At 35.6% G+C, this 22,699-nt stretch overlaps 1 protein-coding gene across 1 annotated transcript; it reads left to right on the plus strand.

Annotated features, from left to right (window-relative positions):
* The first annotated feature begins 4,269 nt into the window (after positions 1-4,269).
* On the plus strand, positions 4,270-5,424 carry LOC145952373 (uncharacterized). Its single transcript, XM_083064726.1, has one exon. It carries the CDS (start codon positions 4,270-4,272, stop codon positions 5,422-5,424), a length of 1,155 nt encoding a protein of 384 aa, XP_082920852.1.
* Positions 5,425-22,699: the final 17,275 nt, after the last annotated feature.

Genomic DNA, 22,699 nt, shown 5'->3' on the forward strand with positions numbered 1-22,699 from the left:
TAGGACGTTTGAAGGCCTAAAGGCCAAATAAGGTGATTTTAGTAGCCCGGAACGGGCTGTTCCAAAATTAGAACGGGCCGTTCCGAACCCCGGAACGGGCTGTTCCAAAATCGGAACGGGCCATTCCAAACCCTGGAACGGGCCGTTTCAATATCAGAACGGGCCATTCCAACGTGACTAAAACCTAAAGAGTCGTAGGCTGGAACAGGTCGTTTCAATACCAGAACAGGCCGTTCCAAACAAGTCAAATTTGGAACGAGCCGTTCTGGAAAGGGCAACTTTGTGTTAGTTTCCACTCTGGAACCGGTCGTTCGCCATTCCAAGGTGTGTAATTTGCACATAACGACTTGCCCAGAACGGGCCGTTCCGAATCCGGAACGGGCCGTTCTAGCCCCTTTCTAATTCCTATAAATAGAGGCCTCGGGCACAGTTCTCAGGACGGCCAGAGAAATTTCGAATAAGACTCCTTTGAGCACGAAAATTCTCTATCTCTCTCCCTTCTATTGTATTTCTTGAGATTTGTGTCGCATTTCTATCTTATCTCTCCCTCTTATTGTATTTATTGAGATTTGTGAGGCATATTGTAGTGTGAAAGGTCGCCACAAAGCACCCCCTCCATATTTGAAGATTCAATAAAGCTCGCTCAAAAGGTATTTCAGTCAATCTTCTTCTTTTCCTTTTATTTCTCATCTTTATCTTTTTTTGTTATAATAAACGTCATAATGTAGATATTTTTTGGTTAATCGCTTAATTTAAATTTCAAGCATGTAAATAGTCACCAATAAAAAGGGGATTTAGTATTTTTATTATTATTATTTTTAATTTTAACTTCATCATATGGTACCAATTAAGGGCATTGTAGGGGTGTTTAATACCTTCCCTACACGTAACCGACCCTCGAACCCAATTCTGGTTATCAAGGCCATTATTGGATCTTTAAAAACCTTTTCTTTTTCCAATATTTTGAATAAAACATTGGTGGCGACTCCATGAACTCATTTTTCAAAACCATTAATTAAGGATTAGTCTGGTGTCCAGACATTCCTTAATTTATGAGATTTTCAAAGGATTTCTAAACCATTAGTCGCGAGATCGGAAATTTTCGGGTTGCGACACTCAGTAGTGGGGTTTTCTTAGAGGTAAACAAATCTTGGATTGTATTTGCGTCACCTTTGAGGCATTTAATCTACTTGATAAACTAGTGTTTGGTGGCAACATTGCTTTAAAGCTTTTGACACATAAGATTAGAGCTTCATTCTTCAAGTACTTCGATGTTTTGGGTTTGGTGAGATATTTTGTAGTTGGATAGGTATTATTCTTAGTTTGGCTTGGCTTTCATTTAATATTAAGGATGATTTAGTGGGAGTTTTAGCATGTAATAGGTGTAACATTCCGAATTTTCTATTGGTAAATAGTTAATTATTATTTATTTTATATTTGTGGAGATTATGTTCTTATAGTTATTTTAATGGGTTTTATAGAATGTTTTAAAGGTTTTTAATAATTATTAGTATTTTGATAATGAATATTTATGAAAATTATTTTTATAATATTTTGATTTTTAGTAGCCTAGAACGGGTCGTTCTCAAACTAGAACGGGTCGTTCCAGACTACTGAAATGGCCTAAAAAGACTAGGTTGGAACAGGCCGTTCCAACACACGATTTTATGAGTAATATGCGATTCCAGAACGAGCCGTTCTGGATATGAAATTTGCGTAGGACGAATGAGTCTAGAACGAGCCGTTCCGGATTCGAAACGGATCGTTCTGGCCACACCTGATGCCTATAAATAGAACGTTCTAACACTCCAAAAATGCATTTTTTTCACTTTTGACCTTTTTTCTTCTATACTCTTTGAAGACTAAGGGGAACTCAGAGGAGGAGATTAGCAAGGTCTTGTTTTGGTTTCAGCTTCTGCTTATTGAGGTAAGGGGGGAGTGAGAAATCTCGCTTTGGGTGTGGGAATGTATGTTGGGTAGTGGGATTGACCCCCAATCCTATGTTTGTTATATGTTTATTTATGAAGGGTTTTTCCCAATTATATATGTTTCTTCTATTTGCTCTATTTATATGTAAATATAAATGTGTAATTTGAGATCTCTATGGGTTCCCGTGGGAAACCCTAAGGGAATGCATTGGTAATTGTAAGAGGCAAATTTTAAATGTTTTCTGTTTTACCTTTTGAGTTTTCCGTTGTGTTCCTTGATGTTTGCTGAGTGTAAATATGTGTCTAATTTTGAAAATATACAAGTTTTGATATGAATTAGAGTGCTCTGTGGGTTCATGTAAGAACTGTAGACACCCAATTTCGTCCGGGGGGCATACAAACAAAAGATAGGATATCAGAGGGCCAAAACGAAACCTTTTTCAGTGGCCCGGAACGGGCCGTTCCAAAACCGGAACGGGCCGTTCTGAAATCAGAACGGGCCGTTCTGGGGTTAAGATTTACATGTAACGTTCGGATCCGGAACGGGCCGTTCCGAATCCAGAACGGGCCGTTCCGGACCACATCTGATGCCTATAAATTGAAGCCTCGGGCACAGTTCTCAGGGCGGCCAGAGAAATTTCGAATAAGACTCCTTTGAGCACGAAAATTCTCGATCTCTCTCCCTTCTATTATATTTTTTTGAGATTTGTGTCGCATTTCTATATTCTTTCTCCCTCCTATTGTATTTCTTGAGATTTGTGAGGCATACTGTAGTGTGAAAGGTCGCCACAAAGCACCTTTTCCATATTTGAAGATTCAATAAAGCTTGTTCAAGAGGTATTTCATTCAATCTTCTTTTCTTCTTTTTATTCCTCATTTTTTATTTCCTTTTTATTATAATAAACGTCATAATGTAGATATTTTAGAGAAATTACTTAATTTATATTTTAAGTATGTAAATAAACATTATTAAAGGGGATTTAATATTTAATCTATTAATTCTTATTACGTTATCTTCATCATAGGGTACCGATTTAGGGAGTTGTAGGGGTGCTTAATACCTTCCCTACACGTAATCGACTCCCGAACCCAATTTTGGTTATCAAGACCATTATTGGATCTTTAAAAACCTTTTCTTTTTCCAATATTTTGAGTAAAATATTGGTGGCGACTCCATGAACCTATTTTCAAAACCATTAATTAAGGATTAGTCTGGTGTTCGGGCATTCCTTAATTAATGAGACTTTTAAAAAGGATGTCTAAATCATAGGTCGCAAGATCGGAAATTTTCGGGTTGCGACAGATGGCGACTCCACTGGGGACGTTTTAAGAGGGTCAGGCCCAAATAAGTGATGAAGTTAATAAAATAAGAATTATAATTTAAATATTTTTCCCCTTTACCTTGTTTGTTTTCTTTGTTTGGCTTTGATATATGTTTGCTTATTTAAATTTCGCACTTGTTTGAAATAAAATTGTACACAAACCTATACACACAACAGTTCCCCCTACACCCGGGGGCATGAGGGTATTAAACATAGGGAGTGGTTGACGTACGACCGGCCCAAGTTTGGCCTCGGAGCGTGCGAGCCTTGTCGGAAATCACACTCAAGGTGATAACCGGTTACTCTAGCCTGAAATACTGCGACAGACCTTAGAGTTTTCCAGGTGACGGTGACAGAGATACTGGGTCCCTATAATGGGGGCACCTTGGGGACCTTAAGACCAAAGTGAGGATGATTAGAACCGCCCTATACAATGCACTTTTCTTAACAGGGACCACATACCATGGATTTATACGTGACTGCTTGTGGATTCTATGAACACATGTTTGTTTCATTTTGTTTATTCAAATCATTCATTTATTTTTATAGTTCCCCTAAGGTAAAGAAAAACACAAAATAAAAAAAAATAATAATAAAAATGCATTATCATGCGAGAGAAAACCTAGTGTGAAAATAAAATATGTGAGAATCATACATCCCTTTTATTATTAAAAAAAAAAGGGGGCATCATGCATTTTCCAAAATAAAAAAATAATAATAATAAAAAATATAAAAAAGAGAGTAAAGAGGAGGGACATGCATATTACATACATTCCTATGATCACAAGGAGATTTCTCACAAAGACTGGTGAACTCCAATCAGTGTGACCTTTGTTACATCGTAAAAAATTACGAAAAGGGACACTTTGATCTCATGTTCAAAGGAGTGGCTACCAAGTCTTCGTTGAGAAACCTCCTTCATGCATTATCATTTAAATAAGCTTAATAGGAAATTATCTTATCCCTTAAAGGTGGCTTTTCAACATTCCGTACTCACACGAGCTCAAAAGATAAAAGCTATGGAAGACCTAGCGGAGAGAAATCGTGCCCTCAACGAGGAGCTCGGACAGCTCAAGGAACAAATGGCTAGAATGCTTGAGGCCATGAACAAATTACAGCACGACAATAGTACTAGCAATGTTGGTAACGCTTCTAAAGATCATCTGAACGCCTTGGAAGAAAGACTAAGAGTTGTGGAAGGCCACAGTTTTGATGTTCAAGGGGCTGCAGACATGTGCTTGGTGCAAGACATCCAATTCCCCGCCAAGTTCAAAATCCCTGACTTCCAAAAGTACACTGGAGCCAGTTGTCCAAAAGGACATCTAACAATGTACTGTAGGAAGATGGCAGCCTACGTGGACAATGAAAAGCTCCTGATACATTGTTTTCAGGAAAGCCTTTCAGATGTCGCTCTCAACTGGTACATTCAGCTGGATGGAGGGAGGATCCAAACATGGAAACAGTTAGCCGATGCTTTTCTTCGTCGATACAAGTATAACATCGACCTAATTCCCGATAGGTCTGATTTACAAAGCTTGAGCAAGAAGGGCAATGAGTCCTTCAAAACCTATGCACAGAGATGGAGAGAATTGGCTGCGCAAATAGAGCCTTCATTATCTGACAAGGAGATGGTGACAATGTTCATCAACTCTTTAAGTGGACCCTATTATGACAAGATGATAGGGAACACGTCGACCCTTTTTGCTGACATAGTCACTATAGGTGAAAGGGTTGAGCAAGGCTTAAAAAGCGGGAAGATAGGGAAGGCTCCGACGAGTTATGACCCTAGGAAGATCTATGAAAAGAAGAGGGAAGAAGGGGTCCACGCCGTCATCTTTACTCCAAAAAGTCAAGTCACACCACAGGCAAAGCCTAGAGACGACAGGGTAGTAGACAAAATCCCCGTCACATACACAGAGCTACTACCCCAACTCCTAGAGGCTTCAATGATAGTCCGACTTCCTCCAGCGAAGAAGATGGACCCTCCTTACCCGCCGTGGTACAAACCTGAGGAAAGGTGTGACTATCACTCTAACTCTCCGGGGCACTCCGTGGAGCGATGCAAGGCCCTGCAATTCCGCGTGCAAGGACTTATAGACGCTGGGTGGTTGAAATTTGACACCAACACACCTAACATCGACAAGCACCCACTGCACAAGCATGACGAGGAATGACCTTGGAGTATAAGATTGAGAAATTACTAGAGTAGGGGGACTCTCTTTTTTTCAAAAAAATATAAAATAAATAACTAAATCTAAATTCATGCTCAAAACTCATGACCTTCGCCCATGGTCATGAGTTCAAAATAAGGGCTTGTATAAATTTTTACATTTATCAATAAGATATGTCATTCCTACAAATCTCTGTTTCATTCCCTTTTCCCTTTTATCACTAAAGTCTAAAACGATCATAGTGCCCAAATACCAAAAAAAAATAAAAATAGACATGACTAAAGATAATAAAATTAATCAAAGCTTTGAACATCTACGACACATCATCTGAGTCTATGGAGATCACTTCCTCGAAGCATAAAAGGATAAGAAAATGATAAAATGCAAAATCATGAGATTCTTATTGCACAAGAAGAATCTTACAAAAACATCGACTCAATTTGGTTGACAGAGGAAGCACAAATCTCGGTCCATGAAAGAACTCTCAACACCTGTAGGCCAGGGCAACATCTTTCTCCTTGGTGTACGGACGGGGCTAATCACCAAAGGCACTAGTCCTCCCAAATGCAGACGGTAGGAGGTTTTGTCAAAGCGAAAAAGTCACTTGCAAAATACCACTGGGATGAAAAACCGCAAAGGGCGTCCTACGCAAAAAAAAAAAAAAAAAAAAAAGATCAAAAGTTCCCGCTAGGATATGTCCTAGGCAAAAATTAGGGATCTAAAAAGATTAAAAATAGCAAGTGACGACTTTTCAAGTCGAAAACCGAAAGGTGGCTTGAATACTCCTGTAAAAGGCCAAAACTTTTGAAGACTCTGCCCCAGACTCAGATATGTAGTCCAAGACAATTAGAAGAATGATTATAATAATTATCCAAAGGAATGTTTGTTTAAAAACTTAAACACTGACTTACCTCAACCACATATCCATTCTAAAGCATCCGTTTTTCCTTTCTGTCTTGTCCCATCCTAATGACATATATTGTTGATAGTTGTCAAAATTTGAACGTCCAAAAAAAAAAATAAATAAATAAAAATGACCCGCTGGGATGAAAACCCGCAAAGGGCGTCCTAGGCAAAAATTAGGGTGAAAAAAAAAAAAAGAGCAAAAATAACCCGCTAGGATACATCCTAGGCAAAAGTTAGGGTGTCTAAACAAAAAGAAGAAAAGAGAGAGCCCCAAGACGGTTCAACACATCAAACGGCCAATACAACTAAATGTTGTGCATCAAGCAAAGTAATTTATTCGTGAGAAGGAGAAAGGGGAAGCCACCTTCTAAAAACTAAAATCAACATGCATTGCATGCATCCAAAAACATTTCACACACTTAGAAAGCTTTCTTTATCCATGGAGGATTATTCAAATAAATAAATAAATAAGTCTTGCATAAATAAGCATTTAACATTTCTGCATCCCAACAAGAAAAGCCAAGCACAAATTCCAATTGACAGCATCTGAACAAAAGACAAAAGCAGCCTAAATTAGAGGCATCACAACACACCTCTTGCCCAACATCCTTGGGACAATATCTACCACAATTCAAGCAAACCAATGAGGGCACCGACAGTTTCCTCAAAATACAACAAAGGTCTGGAGAGACTGTACTCGCATCCCAATCCGGTATACGACAAAGCCGTAAGGGAAAGGTCTGGAGAGACTGTACTCGCAATCCCAATCCGGTATACGACAAAGCCGTGAGGGAAAGGTCTGGAGAGACTGTACTCGCATCCCAATCCGGTATACGACAAAGCCGTGAGGGAAAGGTCTGGAGAGACTGTACTCGCATCCCAATCTGGTATATGACAAAGCCGTAAGGGAAAGGTCTGGAGAGACTGTACTCGCATCCCAATCCGGTATACGACAAAGCCGTGAGGGAAAGGTCTGGAGAGACTGTACTCAAATCCCAATCCGGTATACGACAAAGCCGTGAGGGAAAGGTCTGGAGAGACTGTACTCGCATCCCAATCCGGTATACGACAAAGCCGTGAGGGAAAGGTCTGGAGAGACTGTAGCCATCTCCTAATTCGGTATACGACAAAGCCGTGAGAGAAGCTGAGCTACGAAAATACTACGACCACGAGGGTACCGCCGAGTTCCTCGAAGTCAAAGTCGGGACCGCCGTCGAGCTCCCACCATAGGTCCGTTGAAGCCTTAAAAATCAGCACAACTTGGTTGAGAGCCGCCGTCGAGCCTCTCAAATTAGTGAATGACAACGAGGGTACCGCCAATTTTCTCGAAGTCAAAATCAGAATTGCCGTCGAGCTTCCATCAATGGGCCGGTTGAAGCCCTAAATATCAGTCCAGCCTGGAGAGGCTGAGCTCATAATATACTCCCTCTTCAACAAGCAACAAATAAAGGAACACATTATCACAAGAGAAACAATGCAGAAGTACCAAAGAGACGAGATGAAGACCCGGACGAAATGTCTACGTCTTTACTTGCCTTTGGAAAAGCAACACAGCTATTCCAAAGGACAAGTAAAGAGGGGCAGCTGTAGACACCCAATTTCGTCCGGGGGGCATACAAACAAAAGATAGGATATCAGAGGGCCAAAACGAAACCTTTTTCAGTGGCCCGGAACGGGCCGTTCCAAAACCGGAACGGGCCGTTCTGAAATCAGAACGGGCCATTCTGGTTCCCCGGAACGGGCCGTTCTGGTTTCAGAACGGACCGTCCTGGGGTTAAGATTTACATGTAACGTTCGGATCCGGAACGGGCCGTTCCGAATCCAGAACGGGCCGTTCCGGACCACATCTGATGCCTATAAATTGAAGCCTCGGGCACAGTTCTCAGGGCGGCCAGAGAAATTTCGAATAAGACTCCTTTGAGCACGAAAATTCTCGATCTCTCTCCCTTCTATTATATTTTTTTGAGATTTGTGTCGCATTTCTATATTCTTTCTCCCTCCTATTGTATTTCTTGAGATTTGTGAGGCATACTGTAGTGTGAAAGGTCGCCACAAAGCACCTTTTCCATATTTGAAGATTCAATAAAGCTTGTTCAAGAGGTATTTCATTCAATCTTCTTTTCTTCTTTTTATTCCTCATTTTTTATTTCCTTTTTATTATAATAAACGTCATAATGTAGATATTTTAGAGAAATTACTTAATTTATATTTTAAGTATGTAAATAAACATTATTAAAGGGGATTTAATATTTAATCTATTAATTCTTATTACGTTATCTTCATCATAGGGTACCGATTTAGGGAGTTGTAGGGGTGCTTAATACCTTCCCTACACGTAATCGACTCCCGAACCCAATTTTGGTTATCAAGACCATTATTGGATCTTTAAAAACCTTTTCTTTTTCCAATATTTTGAGTAAAATATTGGTGGCGACTCCATGAACCTATTTTCAAAACCATTAATTAAGGATTAGTCTGGTGTTCGGGCATTCCTTAATTAATGAGACTTTTAAAAAGGATGTCTAAATCATAGGTCGCAAGATCGGAAATTTTCGGGTTGCGACAGATGGCGACTCCACTGGGGACGTTTTAAGAGGGTCAGGCCCAAATAAGTGATGAAGTTAATAAAATAAGAATTATAATTTAAATATTTTTCCCCTTTACCTTGTTTGTTTTCTTTGTTTGGCTTTGATATATGTTTGCTTATTTAAATTTCGTCCGGGGGGCATACAAACAAAAGATAGGATATCAGAGGGCCAAAACGAAACCTTTTTCAGTGGCCCGGAACGGGCCGTTCCAAAACCGGAACGGGCCGTTCTGAAATCAGAACGGGCCGTTCTGGGGTTAAGATTTACATGTAACGTTCGGATCCGGAACGGGCCGTTCCGAATCCAGAACGGGCCGTTCCGGACCACATCTGATGCCTATAAATTGAAGCCTCGGGCACAGTTCTCAGGGCGGCCAGAGAAATTTCGAATAAGACTCCTTTGAGCACGAAAATTCTCGATCTCTCTCCCTTCTATTATATTTTTTTGAGATTTGTGTCGCATTTCTATATTCTTTCTCCCTCCTATTGTATTTCTTGAGATTTGTGAGGCATACTGTAGTGTGAAAGGTCGCCACAAAGCACCTTTTCCATATTTGAAGATTCAATAAAGCTTGTTCAAGAGGTATTTCATTCAATCTTCTTTTCTTCTTTTTATTCCTCATTTTTTATTTCCTTTTTATTATAATAAACGTCATAATGTAGATATTTTAGAGAAATTACTTAATTTATATTTTAAGTATGTAAATAAACATTATTAAAGGGGATTTAATATTTAATCTATTAATTCTTATTACGTTATCTTCATCATAGGGTACCGATTTAGGGCGTTGTAGGGGTGCTTAATACCTTCCCTACACGTAATCGACTCCCGAACCCAATTTTGGTTATCAAGACCATTATTGGATCTTTAAAAACCTTTTCTTTTTCCAATATTTTGAGTAAAATATTGGTGGCGACTCCATGAACCTATTTTCAAAACCATTAATTAAGGATTAGTCTGGTGTTCGGGCATTCCTTAATTAATGAGACTTTTAAAAAGAATGTCTAAATCATAGGTCGCAAGATCGGAAATTTTCGGGTTGCGACAAGAACCCTATGAGAAATAGGCATATTTTTAATATTTTCTGTTTTACATTCTGATTGTTCTGTTGTATTCCTTGTTGTATGAGATGTATGAATATGTATTTAATTTTGCAAATAGATGAGTTTTGATAGGTGAGTAGAAGGAGTGAAACTCAAACTCTTCCTAAACTCCTCCTAGGCTCGGATCTTCTTCAATGGAGATGGAAACACACTTGAAGAACTCGTGAAGATGAAGAACACTTGCTGAAATGGAAGAAGGAAGCATCCAAGCTCAAGAACTCAAGGGATTTCACACTTCAAAGTGAAGGAAACTAGGTTTTCCTAAGGTTTTTGAAGGCATTCTCTTAGGTTTTCTCTCTTGGATATTTCGGTGACTCTTGAGGGAATTAGCTGAAGGTAATGTTCAGAAATTCTCATATATTCAAAAGTGTTTTTACAAGGAGGGAAGAGATACAATTATAGGAGGAAAATTAGGTCAAGCTTGGCGGCAACCAAGTAGGCATAGTTGGCGCCAAGTTTGAATTTCAAATTTTGAATTTGAAATTCAAACTTTGGCCACTCACATGCTTAAACCGGATTGCTACCTTCATTTAGGTGTCATTTAGGAGTGATTTGAAGTGAATTTGAGCTCACATGGCCGGAACTACTACATGCCATCCATGTGACTCAAATTCATCTCAAATTACTTCTAAATGATACATAAATGAAACCTAATTCTCCCATTAATGTATTCTTCATATAATCCTAATCTAATGACCGAAATACATTGGTCTAATGAATACAATGAATAAGAAAAAATATAAGAAGAAGAATGAGCCTAATATTGGGTATCAAAAGCCCAAAGCTTAAGAAGCCCAAAAATAAGCCCAAGCACAACAACCCTAAACTATGGTCAAAATACAAGACCAAAAATCAAAGTAACTTCCTATACTAAGTAATGCAATAAAACATGGTGTTTAATCGATCAAAGTCCAAGTGAGAAACACCCTAGGCCCACCAAGCCCATTGGGCCCACTAAGCTCTGAAGCAGTCAAGTCTTCAAGTAATCTCCTGGCCATAGCTCTAGTGGTTGGGCCTTTAGCCCATGCTCTTCCATCAGATATGAATTAAAGTGCTTTGTGAAAGTGTTGAATATGATGTGATAATGTGATAATGTGAATGTGATGATGTGAATATGATGATGAAATGTGATGATGAGATGTGATGATGTGATGTGTTGATGACATGATGATAATGAGACATGATAATGTGATATGGGAATGAGACATGATAATTTGATATGGGAATAAGACATGAAAATATGATATGATAAAAGCATGGAGTCTTGATTGACATGCATCATATGCATAAATGTTTTTAAGGGTACGATATGGAATACACCGCCAGAGAAAGCCCCCTAATGTAAAAGCTTTGGGGATTAGTCCTTGGGGATAGCTTAGTTTGTAAGTCCCAGTCTTGCCAATTGTGTGCATGGGATGTATCTTTCGCGGCTTAGCTATCCCGACGAAACTCTGGCAGTATGTCCTTCTAGTGAGAGTGCACAGAAGGGATTAGTCCTTGGGGATAGCTCGGTTTGTAAGTCCTAGTCTCGCCAATTGAGTGCATGGGATGTATCTTGCGCGGCTTAGCTATCCCGACGAGACTCTGGTAGTATGTCCTTCTAGTGAGAGTGCGCAGAGGGTGTAACTCGGCATGTACTCCTAGACTACTCTTCGTGTATTGCTAGCGGCAATATGCCATGTGATATGTTACTGGCACCACATGCATGATAAAATGTAGTCCGTGTCCATACATATGCATTTCAATGTTATATGAAAAATTTATATGTCTTGGATGATTGAAATGTGATATTATTATTAATTTATCTATGTTATATATGTTTTGTTTGTGTTTGGCTATCTGGTGTATATTCCTACACTGTGAGCCAGAGTGAGATGTTTCTCACTCCCTTTTCTCGTGTTGTTTTTCCTTGACTGTCTTACATGTAATTATCAGTATGAGGCTGAGGATGTTGGTGATAAAGCTTAGGCTTCTATGTTGGGATTTGCTCTGATAGGACATGTAACATCGGGGCGTAGATAGGATTAGATTAAAATGTTTTTATTAAATTATTTAGTAAGACCTTATTTTATTTCTTTGTAATTTTCGCTAATTAAGCTACTGTTTAAGTTATGGATGTGGTACCCTCTATTTAAACATGTTTGATATTTTAATTATAAAAAAAATTGCTATTCAATTTTTGTTATTTGTGTTATGGTATGTGGGGTAGAGGGTGTCATAATAGGGGTGTTAGACAAGGGGACCCACTGTCACCTCTTCTATTAAGTCTTGTGGAAGATGTGCTTAGTAGGGGGTTTTTAGCCTCATGAAACATAAACTTCTCATCCTTATGGTTGGTCTTAGTAATTTTGTTACATGCACTGATGTTTTATATGCAGATGATATCATGATTTTTTGTAGAGGGATGTCTAGGAATGTTAAGCATCTGTGAGAGCTTTTTAAAATGTATAGTGAAGCTTGTGGTCAACTCACTAGTACGGTCAAATGCATCTTTTTTGGCAATGTTTTGCCAAGGTCATGATTCAATGCTCTATGTCAGTCTCTTGGGTTTGCTATAGGTACAATACCTTACAATTATCTAGGTTCCTATCTTTAAGGATTAGCCTCGGGCTCGATATTTGCAAGGTTTGATTGATAAACTAAAAATGAAGTTGGCTTCATGAAAGGGTTCTTTGTTGTCGATCATGGGGCGAGTACAAATGGTTAGTTCCATCATTCATGGTAGTTTGTTAATTGTTTCCATGTTTATACCTGGCCTAAAAAGGAGGTTAAAAATATGGACACTGTGATTAGAATTTTTATTTGGTTAGGGGATTCGTATACTTATAAGTACATCACTATTGACTGGAATAAGGTCTATGCGCCTCTCAAGCAGGTTGGCCTGGGTCTTCATTCTGTCTTGGCATTTAATGAGGTTGCTACTCTTAATAAGCTTGCATTGACTTGTAGACACCTAATTTTTTCTAGGACATACAAACAAGGAAATGGACCTCTAGTACGAGATAAAGGAATTCCCAAAGGCCCGAGTATGGCATTAGAATGGACCAGGATGACATCAGAAGGCCCAAAAACACAAAAAGATGAATTAGGAGCTCGGAACAGGCCGTTCCTAATCTAGAACAGGTCGTTCCAAGCTTCTAAAATGGCCAAGAACCCTAGGTCAAAATGGGGCATTCCCAATCCGAAATAGGTAGTTTTGACCCAGGTTGTTTTGAATTAACTTCAAATCCAAAATGGACCATTTTGATTTTAGAATGGGTCGTTCCCAATTCAAAAATTACTCATAACAGGCTAATCCAGAATGCCCTATTTTGATGATTAGAACGGCCTGTTCTAGTTAAATTTGACATCTATAAATACAAGACTCGTGTACAGTGCTCTAGGCCAAAAAAATTGCCTACCAGAGCCCCAGATAGTTCGAATTATTCTCTTTCTTCGCCTCTTTGTATTTCTTGAGATTTGCGAGATAAATTGTAGTATGTAAGGCAGTCAAAAAGCACCTCAAGCCAACCATATTAGAAGCATACTTTATAAAAGCTCGTTCAAGAGGTATTCCAATCAATTTCCTTCTCTATCACCTATTATTTCTATCATAAACATTGTCATAAATAAAAGCAACCATGTAGACGTCTTAGGTTCGATCATGTAATTTTAAGATTAAGCGTGTAAATAATCATTAATAAAGAGGACTAAATATTTGAAATTTTACTCTCTATCGCGCTAATTTCATCATAAGGTATCAATATAGGGCATTGTAGGGTGCCTAATACCTTTCCTACATGTAATCGACCCCCAAACCCAATTTTGGCTATGAGGGCCATTTTGGTAATTTTAAAAAAATTTTCTTTTTCTGATATTTTGAGTAAAATATCGGTGACAACTCCTTCAAACTCTTTTTCTAAAACCATTAATTAGAGATTAGTCTAGTTTCTAGGTATTCCCTAACTGATGAGATTTTCAAAATGGAAGTTAAAATCATCTGTGGGCAAGATTGCAATTTTTCGGGTTCCGACAGGACTTTTTTGTATGGTCCACAAGAATGGGTGGCTTTCATGCATGCTAGATTTCTCAAAAATGGTCAACCTTTGGAGTATTTTAAATCATCTTTTGTTTGACCTTCTATCAAATGTCCTTGTAAACTATCCATTAACATACAGGTTGGGTGATTGGTGATGTTAAACATGTGAATTTATGGGTTGATACTTGGTGCATGAAGGTATCTATTGCGAATCACTTTGGTCTTAAGGAGGCTCATTGTTATGCTTTACAAACAAAGGTTAGTGATATGATAGCAAATGATTCTTGGTGTATCGCATCTTTCTTATTGTAGCTTATTCCTGGTCTTCAACAACTGTTAGAGGTTTGAATACTTTTTCCTCAAGAAAGGCCGATTTGGGCTCTTGCTATTCATGGTGTGCTCATGTTCAATGAGGATTATTCCTTTTGTACGTAGAAGGGACATTCATTTGCTTGGTCTGATATCATTTGGTATGGTGTGATCCCCCCATTTTGATCATTATTTTTTGGAGGCTACTACATCGAAAGACACCTACTGATGAAAGCCTTTGTCAGAACGACATCACAGTGGTTTCTATGTGTAGTCTTTGTGGTGCTGATGCTCAATCTTTAGTGCATCTTTTTCTCTAGTGCCCTTTTACTCTTATTACCTAGTCTTGGTTGCAAGGCATTTTCCATATTCATTTGGATCTTTCCTATCCTAAGAGTCTCTTCAAGGTCCTCCAGTGGCAATGGAGTAACTAGGTGAATGACGTTTTCGCTACCTTAGTGCATATTATTTGGGTAGTTTGGTTCACTAGTGAAAAAAACACTTTTAAAATCGGTCATTTTTTACTTTTAAAATTGATTCTCTGACTGATTTTAAAAGAGCCGATTTTTAAAAGTGAGACTTTTAACATCGATCGTTGACCGATGTTAAAAGTCTCACTTTTAAAATCGGTCAAGAATGACCGATGTAAAAAGTTAGACTTTTAACATTGGTCATGCCATGACCGATGTTAAAAGTGGTTAATTTTTTTTAAAATATTTGACTTATTTTAGCAAGATCCCTGAACAAAACCTGTAAATTAATAAAATACCAGACAATTCATATCTTTTTAATAGATCAAATTACATACAAATGATAAGAGTTGGTAAATGTCAACCATATATGTAATCAAAGTAACTTACAAATTATTATGCATCCTAAACCATATATATTATTTTATATGAGAATGTATCTAGCGAGATGACTTTTTTCTATTCTTTTTAATGTGCGAGTAAAAAAAAATAAAGAGTAAATAATATTTTCATCACTAAAAAGAATATTTTATATTTTTTACTTATTATAAAATATATTATTTAGTCTGGAACGGCCCCAGAACGGCCCGTTCTCCAAGCGGAATGGCCCACTCTGCAATCGGAACAGCCCGTTCTGCTTGCAGTACGGCCCGCCGTTCCAGTTTCAAAAGTCGCCCAGCAACAACGAAATAACATACATGAGAAGAGAATGTTACCTTCCAAGAAGAATATATGAAGTTGGACACTTTAGATGAGAGCTCAACGGAGTAAAGAGAAGAATATATTCGTAGACTTAATCTAAAGAATATATGGAGCCAAAGATGAGAGAATGGAGGGGAAGGGAGAATGACTGTAGAGTGTAGATTAAGTCTCTGATGCTACTTTTAAAATCGGCTCTTCAATAGCCGATTTTAAAAGTGCTACTTTTAAAATCGGTCATAAGGTAGCCGATTTTAAAAGTAATGCCATTATTTACAAAATTGTCACCGCGTCACTTTTAAAATCGGCTACCTTATGACCGATTTTAAAAGTAGCACTTTTAAAATCGGCTATTGAAGAGCCGATTTTAAAAGTAGCATCAGAGACTTTTAAAATCGGTCATAAGGTAACCGATTTTAAAAGTAATGCCATTATTTACAAAATTGTCACCGCGTCACTTTTAAAATCGGCTGCCTTATGACCGATTTTAAAACCCCGATTTTAAAAGTCATTTTTGTACTAATGATTTTATCATAATAGTCTTCATTTTTGGAGTAGAGTAATTCCTATCTCTCATCATGTCATTTCTTTGGTAATTTCTTCTTCTATCTCAAGTTCAACTTCTCGAGGTTTCTCTAGGGATTGGTCAGATAGAATCATCTTATGTAACATAGGTTGTTCTATTAGGATACTTAAGGATAGTTGCATTATTCAAGTTGATTAGCATCCTCCGTCATTAGGATCTATGAAATCTAATATTGATGATGTATTTCTTAGTCATCCTAGTCATTCGGCTAGTAGGGGCATCTTTTGTGATAATCAAGGTGCCTTCATTGGTGGTTTCTCCTTCTATGTGGGTATTTGGACTATGCTTCATGCAAAACTCATTGCAACTATATATGATGGCAATTTTTGTAGCATACAATTCTGAATGGGCAACTTTTGACTTTAATGTGATTCTTGATTGGTGATTTTGGCATTATCTAATGAAAATATTGTTACTTGGATCTACGAAATAGTTGGTGTCATGCTTTAACCATTATTTTTAAAATATAGTTTTATGCTTCATGTATTTTCTAGGAAGGGAATGTTTGTGTTGATAGGTTAACTTCTTTTGATTTGTCATATAAAGAGTCTTTTATTTGGGTGGGGTTGTCTCCCTAAATTTTGCTGGGAACTATTTTTTTTTTTGTCATCCTAATGATTTGCCCTTTTTCCATTTTGTTTAATTTTTTCTTTGGTTTTGATCTAATTCCCCCACATTTGTATCCTTTTCTCCTTAATGAATTCATGGTAAATGATTATTAGACCTAGAAATGTAAATATTGTTAGAATGTCTAATGTCTTTAATGATATTTGTTAGTCCTACCTTTATTTAATTTATAAAAACATAAATTCAATCATATTCTACGTTTGGCGAGTAAACAAAATATAGTTTTGAATCTTAGAAATTGAATTTGTAAGACACGACGAATTAAAATTTTAATTTTGTTCTATCATAAACACGGCTGGAATACTTTTCGTGCCGCGAGTATTTAATTGTGTTAAAATATTTGAGAATAAAATCTGGTTATAATAATTCTACTTGGATCAAACCAAATTGTTTCTCATACATGTGGTCTATTAAAAAAAAAAAGTTTAAAAATCTACCGGTAACACTACAATAAAATTGTCATGACACACACTTTATAGTAATACTACACTGTCACTAAAAATTATTTTTATCCACATAATTAATAACTACAATATATGTTGGCATATTATTAAAAGGTGTGAATATAGACTATAGTGACATACAAAATATGTAATTTCATTCAAAATTAACACTAAAATTGTGTGTAATTATATGTCAAATAGACATATACCTACATATATTGTACTTATAGTGACACTTTTTGTATGTCAATATATGTAACATTTGTTGTAGTGTAGAATGGAATTGAACGAGTAGATAAACTAGTTTGAGATTTTTCAAACTTAGCTAAATGGTTAATTTGTTTATTCATGTATACGACCGATTCTTTCAATTTTTTTAGGACGAAACAGGTTCCAACAAAATATTTTCCTTGTTGTTGGATCCATTTCTGGGCTTGTAAATAGCACAAACTCAGTGTCTACCTTTGTTTTAGACTTCAGGTTGTCATCATTTGGATGCTCTTAGCACGGGCTCATGAGACAATCACTCAAGATTTCAATATATAAAGGGCATAAAAAAAAAATATATCATTTAGTCTACATATATAAAAATAAAAATTATATAATTAAATTATATAAAAAAAAATATATGAGAGAAAATAAATTAACAATTAATTGATAATTGGTTTAATATTTTACTAGTGAACAAAAGATTTCTTCATAATTTTAAGAAAATAAATTGATAATATTAAATTTAAAGAAAAATATGATATATTATTGAATTATTTTATATACTTTCTTATTGTGAACTTCCTTAAATGTTAACATAAAATCATAAATAAGAGTTATATATCTTTAACCTTTTTCCTTTTTTCCTTTATTTCTATTTTTTTAATTTTCTATCTATTTTTTAAATCGTGATTTATCTTAAATCATTGAAATCTTAAAATCAAATCGTGAATTTACATCAATCTATCATGAGTTTCTTTATGATATGTCACTATATTATTGATTCATTTTTTTATTGTATAGTAATCTTTAAGGATAACTCATAATTTTCTATGAACACATGTCTAGAAATTTTTTTAAAACTGTGTTTAATTTATTTATGAGGTCATAAGTAATATTTAAATAATTTTTTGGACATTATTTTTTCATTTCGTTTAGGACAAAAAAAAAACTTAATGTTTGTCCTAAAATATAATACCTGTTCTTACCGGAGATCTGTTGTAGAGGTGATCCGCCGAGTAAGATTGGTGAGCCTCCTTCGCTGGTACGTTGGTGTTCCAAGATGGGGGTGGTACCTGCAAAAGAGACTCCGATGCTAAAGTTAGGATTTGTATGAGTATGGGTCTCGTATAAATAATGCACGTACCTTAGTGTGAATTAGGGTTGCGTTGGGCCTTGGGCCTGAGATCAATTATGATCTAATTAGATAGCGGATCTCGTCTGGACCGAGATCTCCTGAGATCAGTTATGATCTGGTTGGATTGCGGATCTCGTTTAGACCGAGGTCTCCAAATGCGTGTTTCGAGGTCATTCCACGCAGCGATGCCGAGCTCGAACTCGGCATGGCGGTACGGATAGTACAATACCTCTATATGATACCTTGTGTATTTGATAGGTTGATCCAATTTATATTAAAAGTATACAAGATTGATACATGAAAAATATATATTTAAATATATAAAATTATGCAATTTAATAATTAATTGCAATTTTACTAGTTTAAATTAAGATATTTTTTTTACATAAAAGAAACTTTTTAACATTATAAACAAATATTAAAAAAATAAAAAGTATAAATTATTGTCATTATAGATCACTTTTTATTTACAAATAATCAATTTTCTTTTTAAAATTTATCTATCAGAAAATTTTCTCTTTAAATTCATCAAAGAATTTACTTTTATATCGTTTCTGTATTATACATTCTTTGTTGTATTAGATTTTCATAACTTTTGTAAAGACTTGAATATTTCATAAATCTGTTTGGTGAACTATTTAATAATATCGACATTTGACATAATGAATAGTATTACAAAATTATTAAAATATATAATAGTGTTACGAATAATAATTAGTGGCTTAATTAGTGGATGCCAATATTCATTATCAATCATTACCATTTATATTTCTGTTATGTATTATTCATTTTATTGTGTAATTGTTCAGTTACTACATGTACTTATAAATAGGTTACTCCTCTCCCAAATTAAGATAATACACTACTCAGATTCTTTTCTCCATCTCTTATTATCTTGTTTCTTCTCTCTACTTTTTCTCTCTTTTATAACACGTTATCAGCACGATAGTCTTTTATCTATTGGTCTTGCAATTAGAAGAGAAAGCTGTGAAGATTTTTTCAAGATAGAAGGTCATATTTTTCAAGAAAAATATTTTAAGGTTAGTTATTCATCTTTCATAATAAGAACTTTATCAAATATTTATATTATTTACATTATTATGAATCAAAGTAGTCCTGAAGACATTATAGTAGTCCCGAAGACACTATGAAATAAAGAAATTCTTCATACATTTTTGAAATGTCTAGAAGACATTATCAAAGAAGAATGTTCAAACTCTATTATTTTATTAATTTATTTTTTCACCAGAAGTGAGAAAAATCTATGTTTTATTGATGAATATACATATATTTATTGATGAATACATTTATTTTTCCTAATATATATGGAATGATGAATATATTTATTCTGCCTAATAATAATATTATTATGACACATATTTTTTGCTCATGTTATCAATTTAAATATTCTGTAATAATTTTTTTTATGTCATATCAATATATATATATATACTATATATTCTATTTATTTTGTGCGATAATATATATTAAATTAGAGACAATTTGATTTCCATAATTAAAGCAGTATTAATTTATAAATTTATGGCTATTTATGATTCCTTTATTATTATTATTTTTTTTCCTAATTTTGTCTCTCTTTTATGATAGTATTGAACATGTCAAATATTGTGAAACTCGAATTTGTTGCTCTTGACATTACGGGAAAAAGAATTATTTATCTTGGATATTAGATGCTAAAATACATTTAGATGCAATGGGTCTTGGAGACTCTATTAAAGAAGAAAACAAAGCATCTAACCAAGATAAGGCTAAAGCTATGATTTTTCTTCGTCATCACCTTCATGAAGGGTTAAAAGCTGAATATCTTACCATAAAAGACCCACTTGTTCTTTGGAATAATTTAAAAGAAAGATATGATCACCAAAAAAACTGTGATTCTCCCAAAAGCTCGTTATGATTGGATGCATTTACGGTTACAAGATTTTAAATATGTAAGTGAATATAATTCTGCAATATTTAGAATTACTTCTAAATTGAAATTGTGTGGAGAAAAAATTAATGATGAAGATATGTTAGAAAAAACATTCTCCACTTTTCATGCATCGAATGTGCTCCTACAGCAGCAATATCGAGAAAAAGGGTTTAAGAAATATGCTGAATTAATTTCGTGCCTCCTTCTGGCTGAGCAAAATAATGAGCTTTTATTAAAAAAATCATGAGGCTCGACCAATTGGCTCTGCTCCATTCCTAGAAGTGAATGTTGCAACACATGGTAAAGAAACTAGTGGTCAAGGCTATGGTCACAACCGTGGAAATAATCATGGTCGTGGTCGTGGCCGTGGTCATGGTCGTGGTCGTGGTAGTAAAGGCGGTCGTGGTCACGATTATGAGGTAAAAAACAATTTTTCACACCAGAAGTGGAAAAACAATGGGAAAAATAAGAAGGAAATGGATGGACATGGTAACAAACACGAGGAAAACAAATGTTATCGTTGTGGTGCCAAGGGTCACTAATCATGTACTTGTCGTACACCAAAGCATCTTGTTGAACTTTACCAAGAATCAATTAATAAGAAGAAAAAGATAGAGACACATTTTGCTCAAGAAGACAGTGATTTAGATTATGGTCATATGGATGTTACTCACTTGGATGTTGTTGATTTCTTTGTTGATCCAAATGGAAAAATTGATCACCTTATTGGTGATGGGAGTGTTCATAAATAAATTTTTTTTTCTCCATATTTTATTTATTGGATTTTGGGTATTTCTTATGTTTTGATGTTATTGGATTATGAATTTTTTTTAATATACAAATTATCGTTAAATATTGTTTTTCCATAAATTATTGTCTTCTTGTCTTTTATCATATTGTTTATTTACAATTTTTTTTAATTTTATGAAGAATGGATATTGACCATAGCATCAATATTGAAGATATGTGTCTCGTTGATAGTGCAACGACTCACACAATTCTCAAGAATAATAAGTTCTTTTCAAATTTAGTGATGCTAGAAATCAAAGTTAGTACCATATCTGGTACTACAAATATAATTGAAGGCTCCGGAAGAGCTAATATATTGTTACCGGGAGGAACGAAGTTGCATATTAAAAATGCATTATATTCTTCTAAGTCTTATAGAAACTTATTAAGTTTCAAGGATATTCGTTTAAATGGATTTCATATTGAAACAAACAATGAAGGGAATGTAGAATATTTTTATATCACGAAAATCCACTTGAATAAAAAGGAAGTATTGGAAAAATTATCTGTTTTCTCTTATGGACTGTATTGCACGTATGTTAATACAGTTGAAACAAATATTATTGTAAACCAGAAGTTTACAAATCAAAATAAATTTGAGGTTTGGCATGATCGATTGGGTCATCCTGGGACTATCATGATGTGAAAAATAATTGAAAATTCATGCGGACATTTATTGAAGAGCCGGGAGATTCTTCAATCAAATATTTTTTTCATGTACCGCTTGTTCCCAAGAAAAGTTAATAATTAGACCATCACTAGCAAAAATTGGGCATGAATCTATCTTATTTTTCGAACGAATACAAGGTGATATTTGTGGACCAATACACCCCCCATGTGGACCATTTAGATATTTTATGGTTTTAATTGATGCATCAACAAGATGGTCACATGTTTGTTTATTATCAACTCGCAACCAGGCGTTTGCGAGATTATTAGATCAATTAATTAGATTAAGAGTTCATTTTCCTGATTATCCAATTAAGAAAATTCGTTTGGATAATGCTGGTGAATTCACATCTCATGCTTTTAATGAGTATTGTATATCCATTGGAATTGATATTGAACATCCGGTAGCACATGTTCATACACAAAATGGACTTGCAGAATCATTTATCAAATGTTTAAAACTAATTGCAAGACCATTACTCATGAGATCAAAACTTCCAATGTCAACTTGGGGGCATGCAATCTTACATACCGCAATATTAATTCGCATCAGGCCAACAAGTTATCACAAATTCCCTCCTTTACAGTTAGTTTTTGGTGAGCAACCTAATATTTCTCATTTGAGAATCTTTGGGTGTGTTTTATATGTTCCAATTTCCCCTCCTCAAAGAACCAAAATGGTTCTTCAAAGAAGGTTGAGAATATATGTTGGGTATGAATCCCCATCTATAATAAAATATCTTGAACCATTAATAGGCGATTTGTTTACGGCTAGGTTTGCTGATTGCCATTT

Source organism: Cajanus cajan, chromosome 10 (genome assembly GCF_000230855.2).
Source record: "Cajanus cajan strain Asha chromosome 10, NIPB_CcT2T_4, whole genome shotgun sequence".
Taxonomy (NCBI): domain Eukaryota; kingdom Viridiplantae; phylum Streptophyta; class Magnoliopsida; order Fabales; family Fabaceae; genus Cajanus; species Cajanus cajan.

Coding starts and splice junctions, on each gene's coding strand:
- LOC145952373 (XM_083064726.1), top strand. CDS start 4,270: ATGGAAGACCTAGCGGAGAGAAATCGTGCCCTCAACGAGGAGCTCGGA.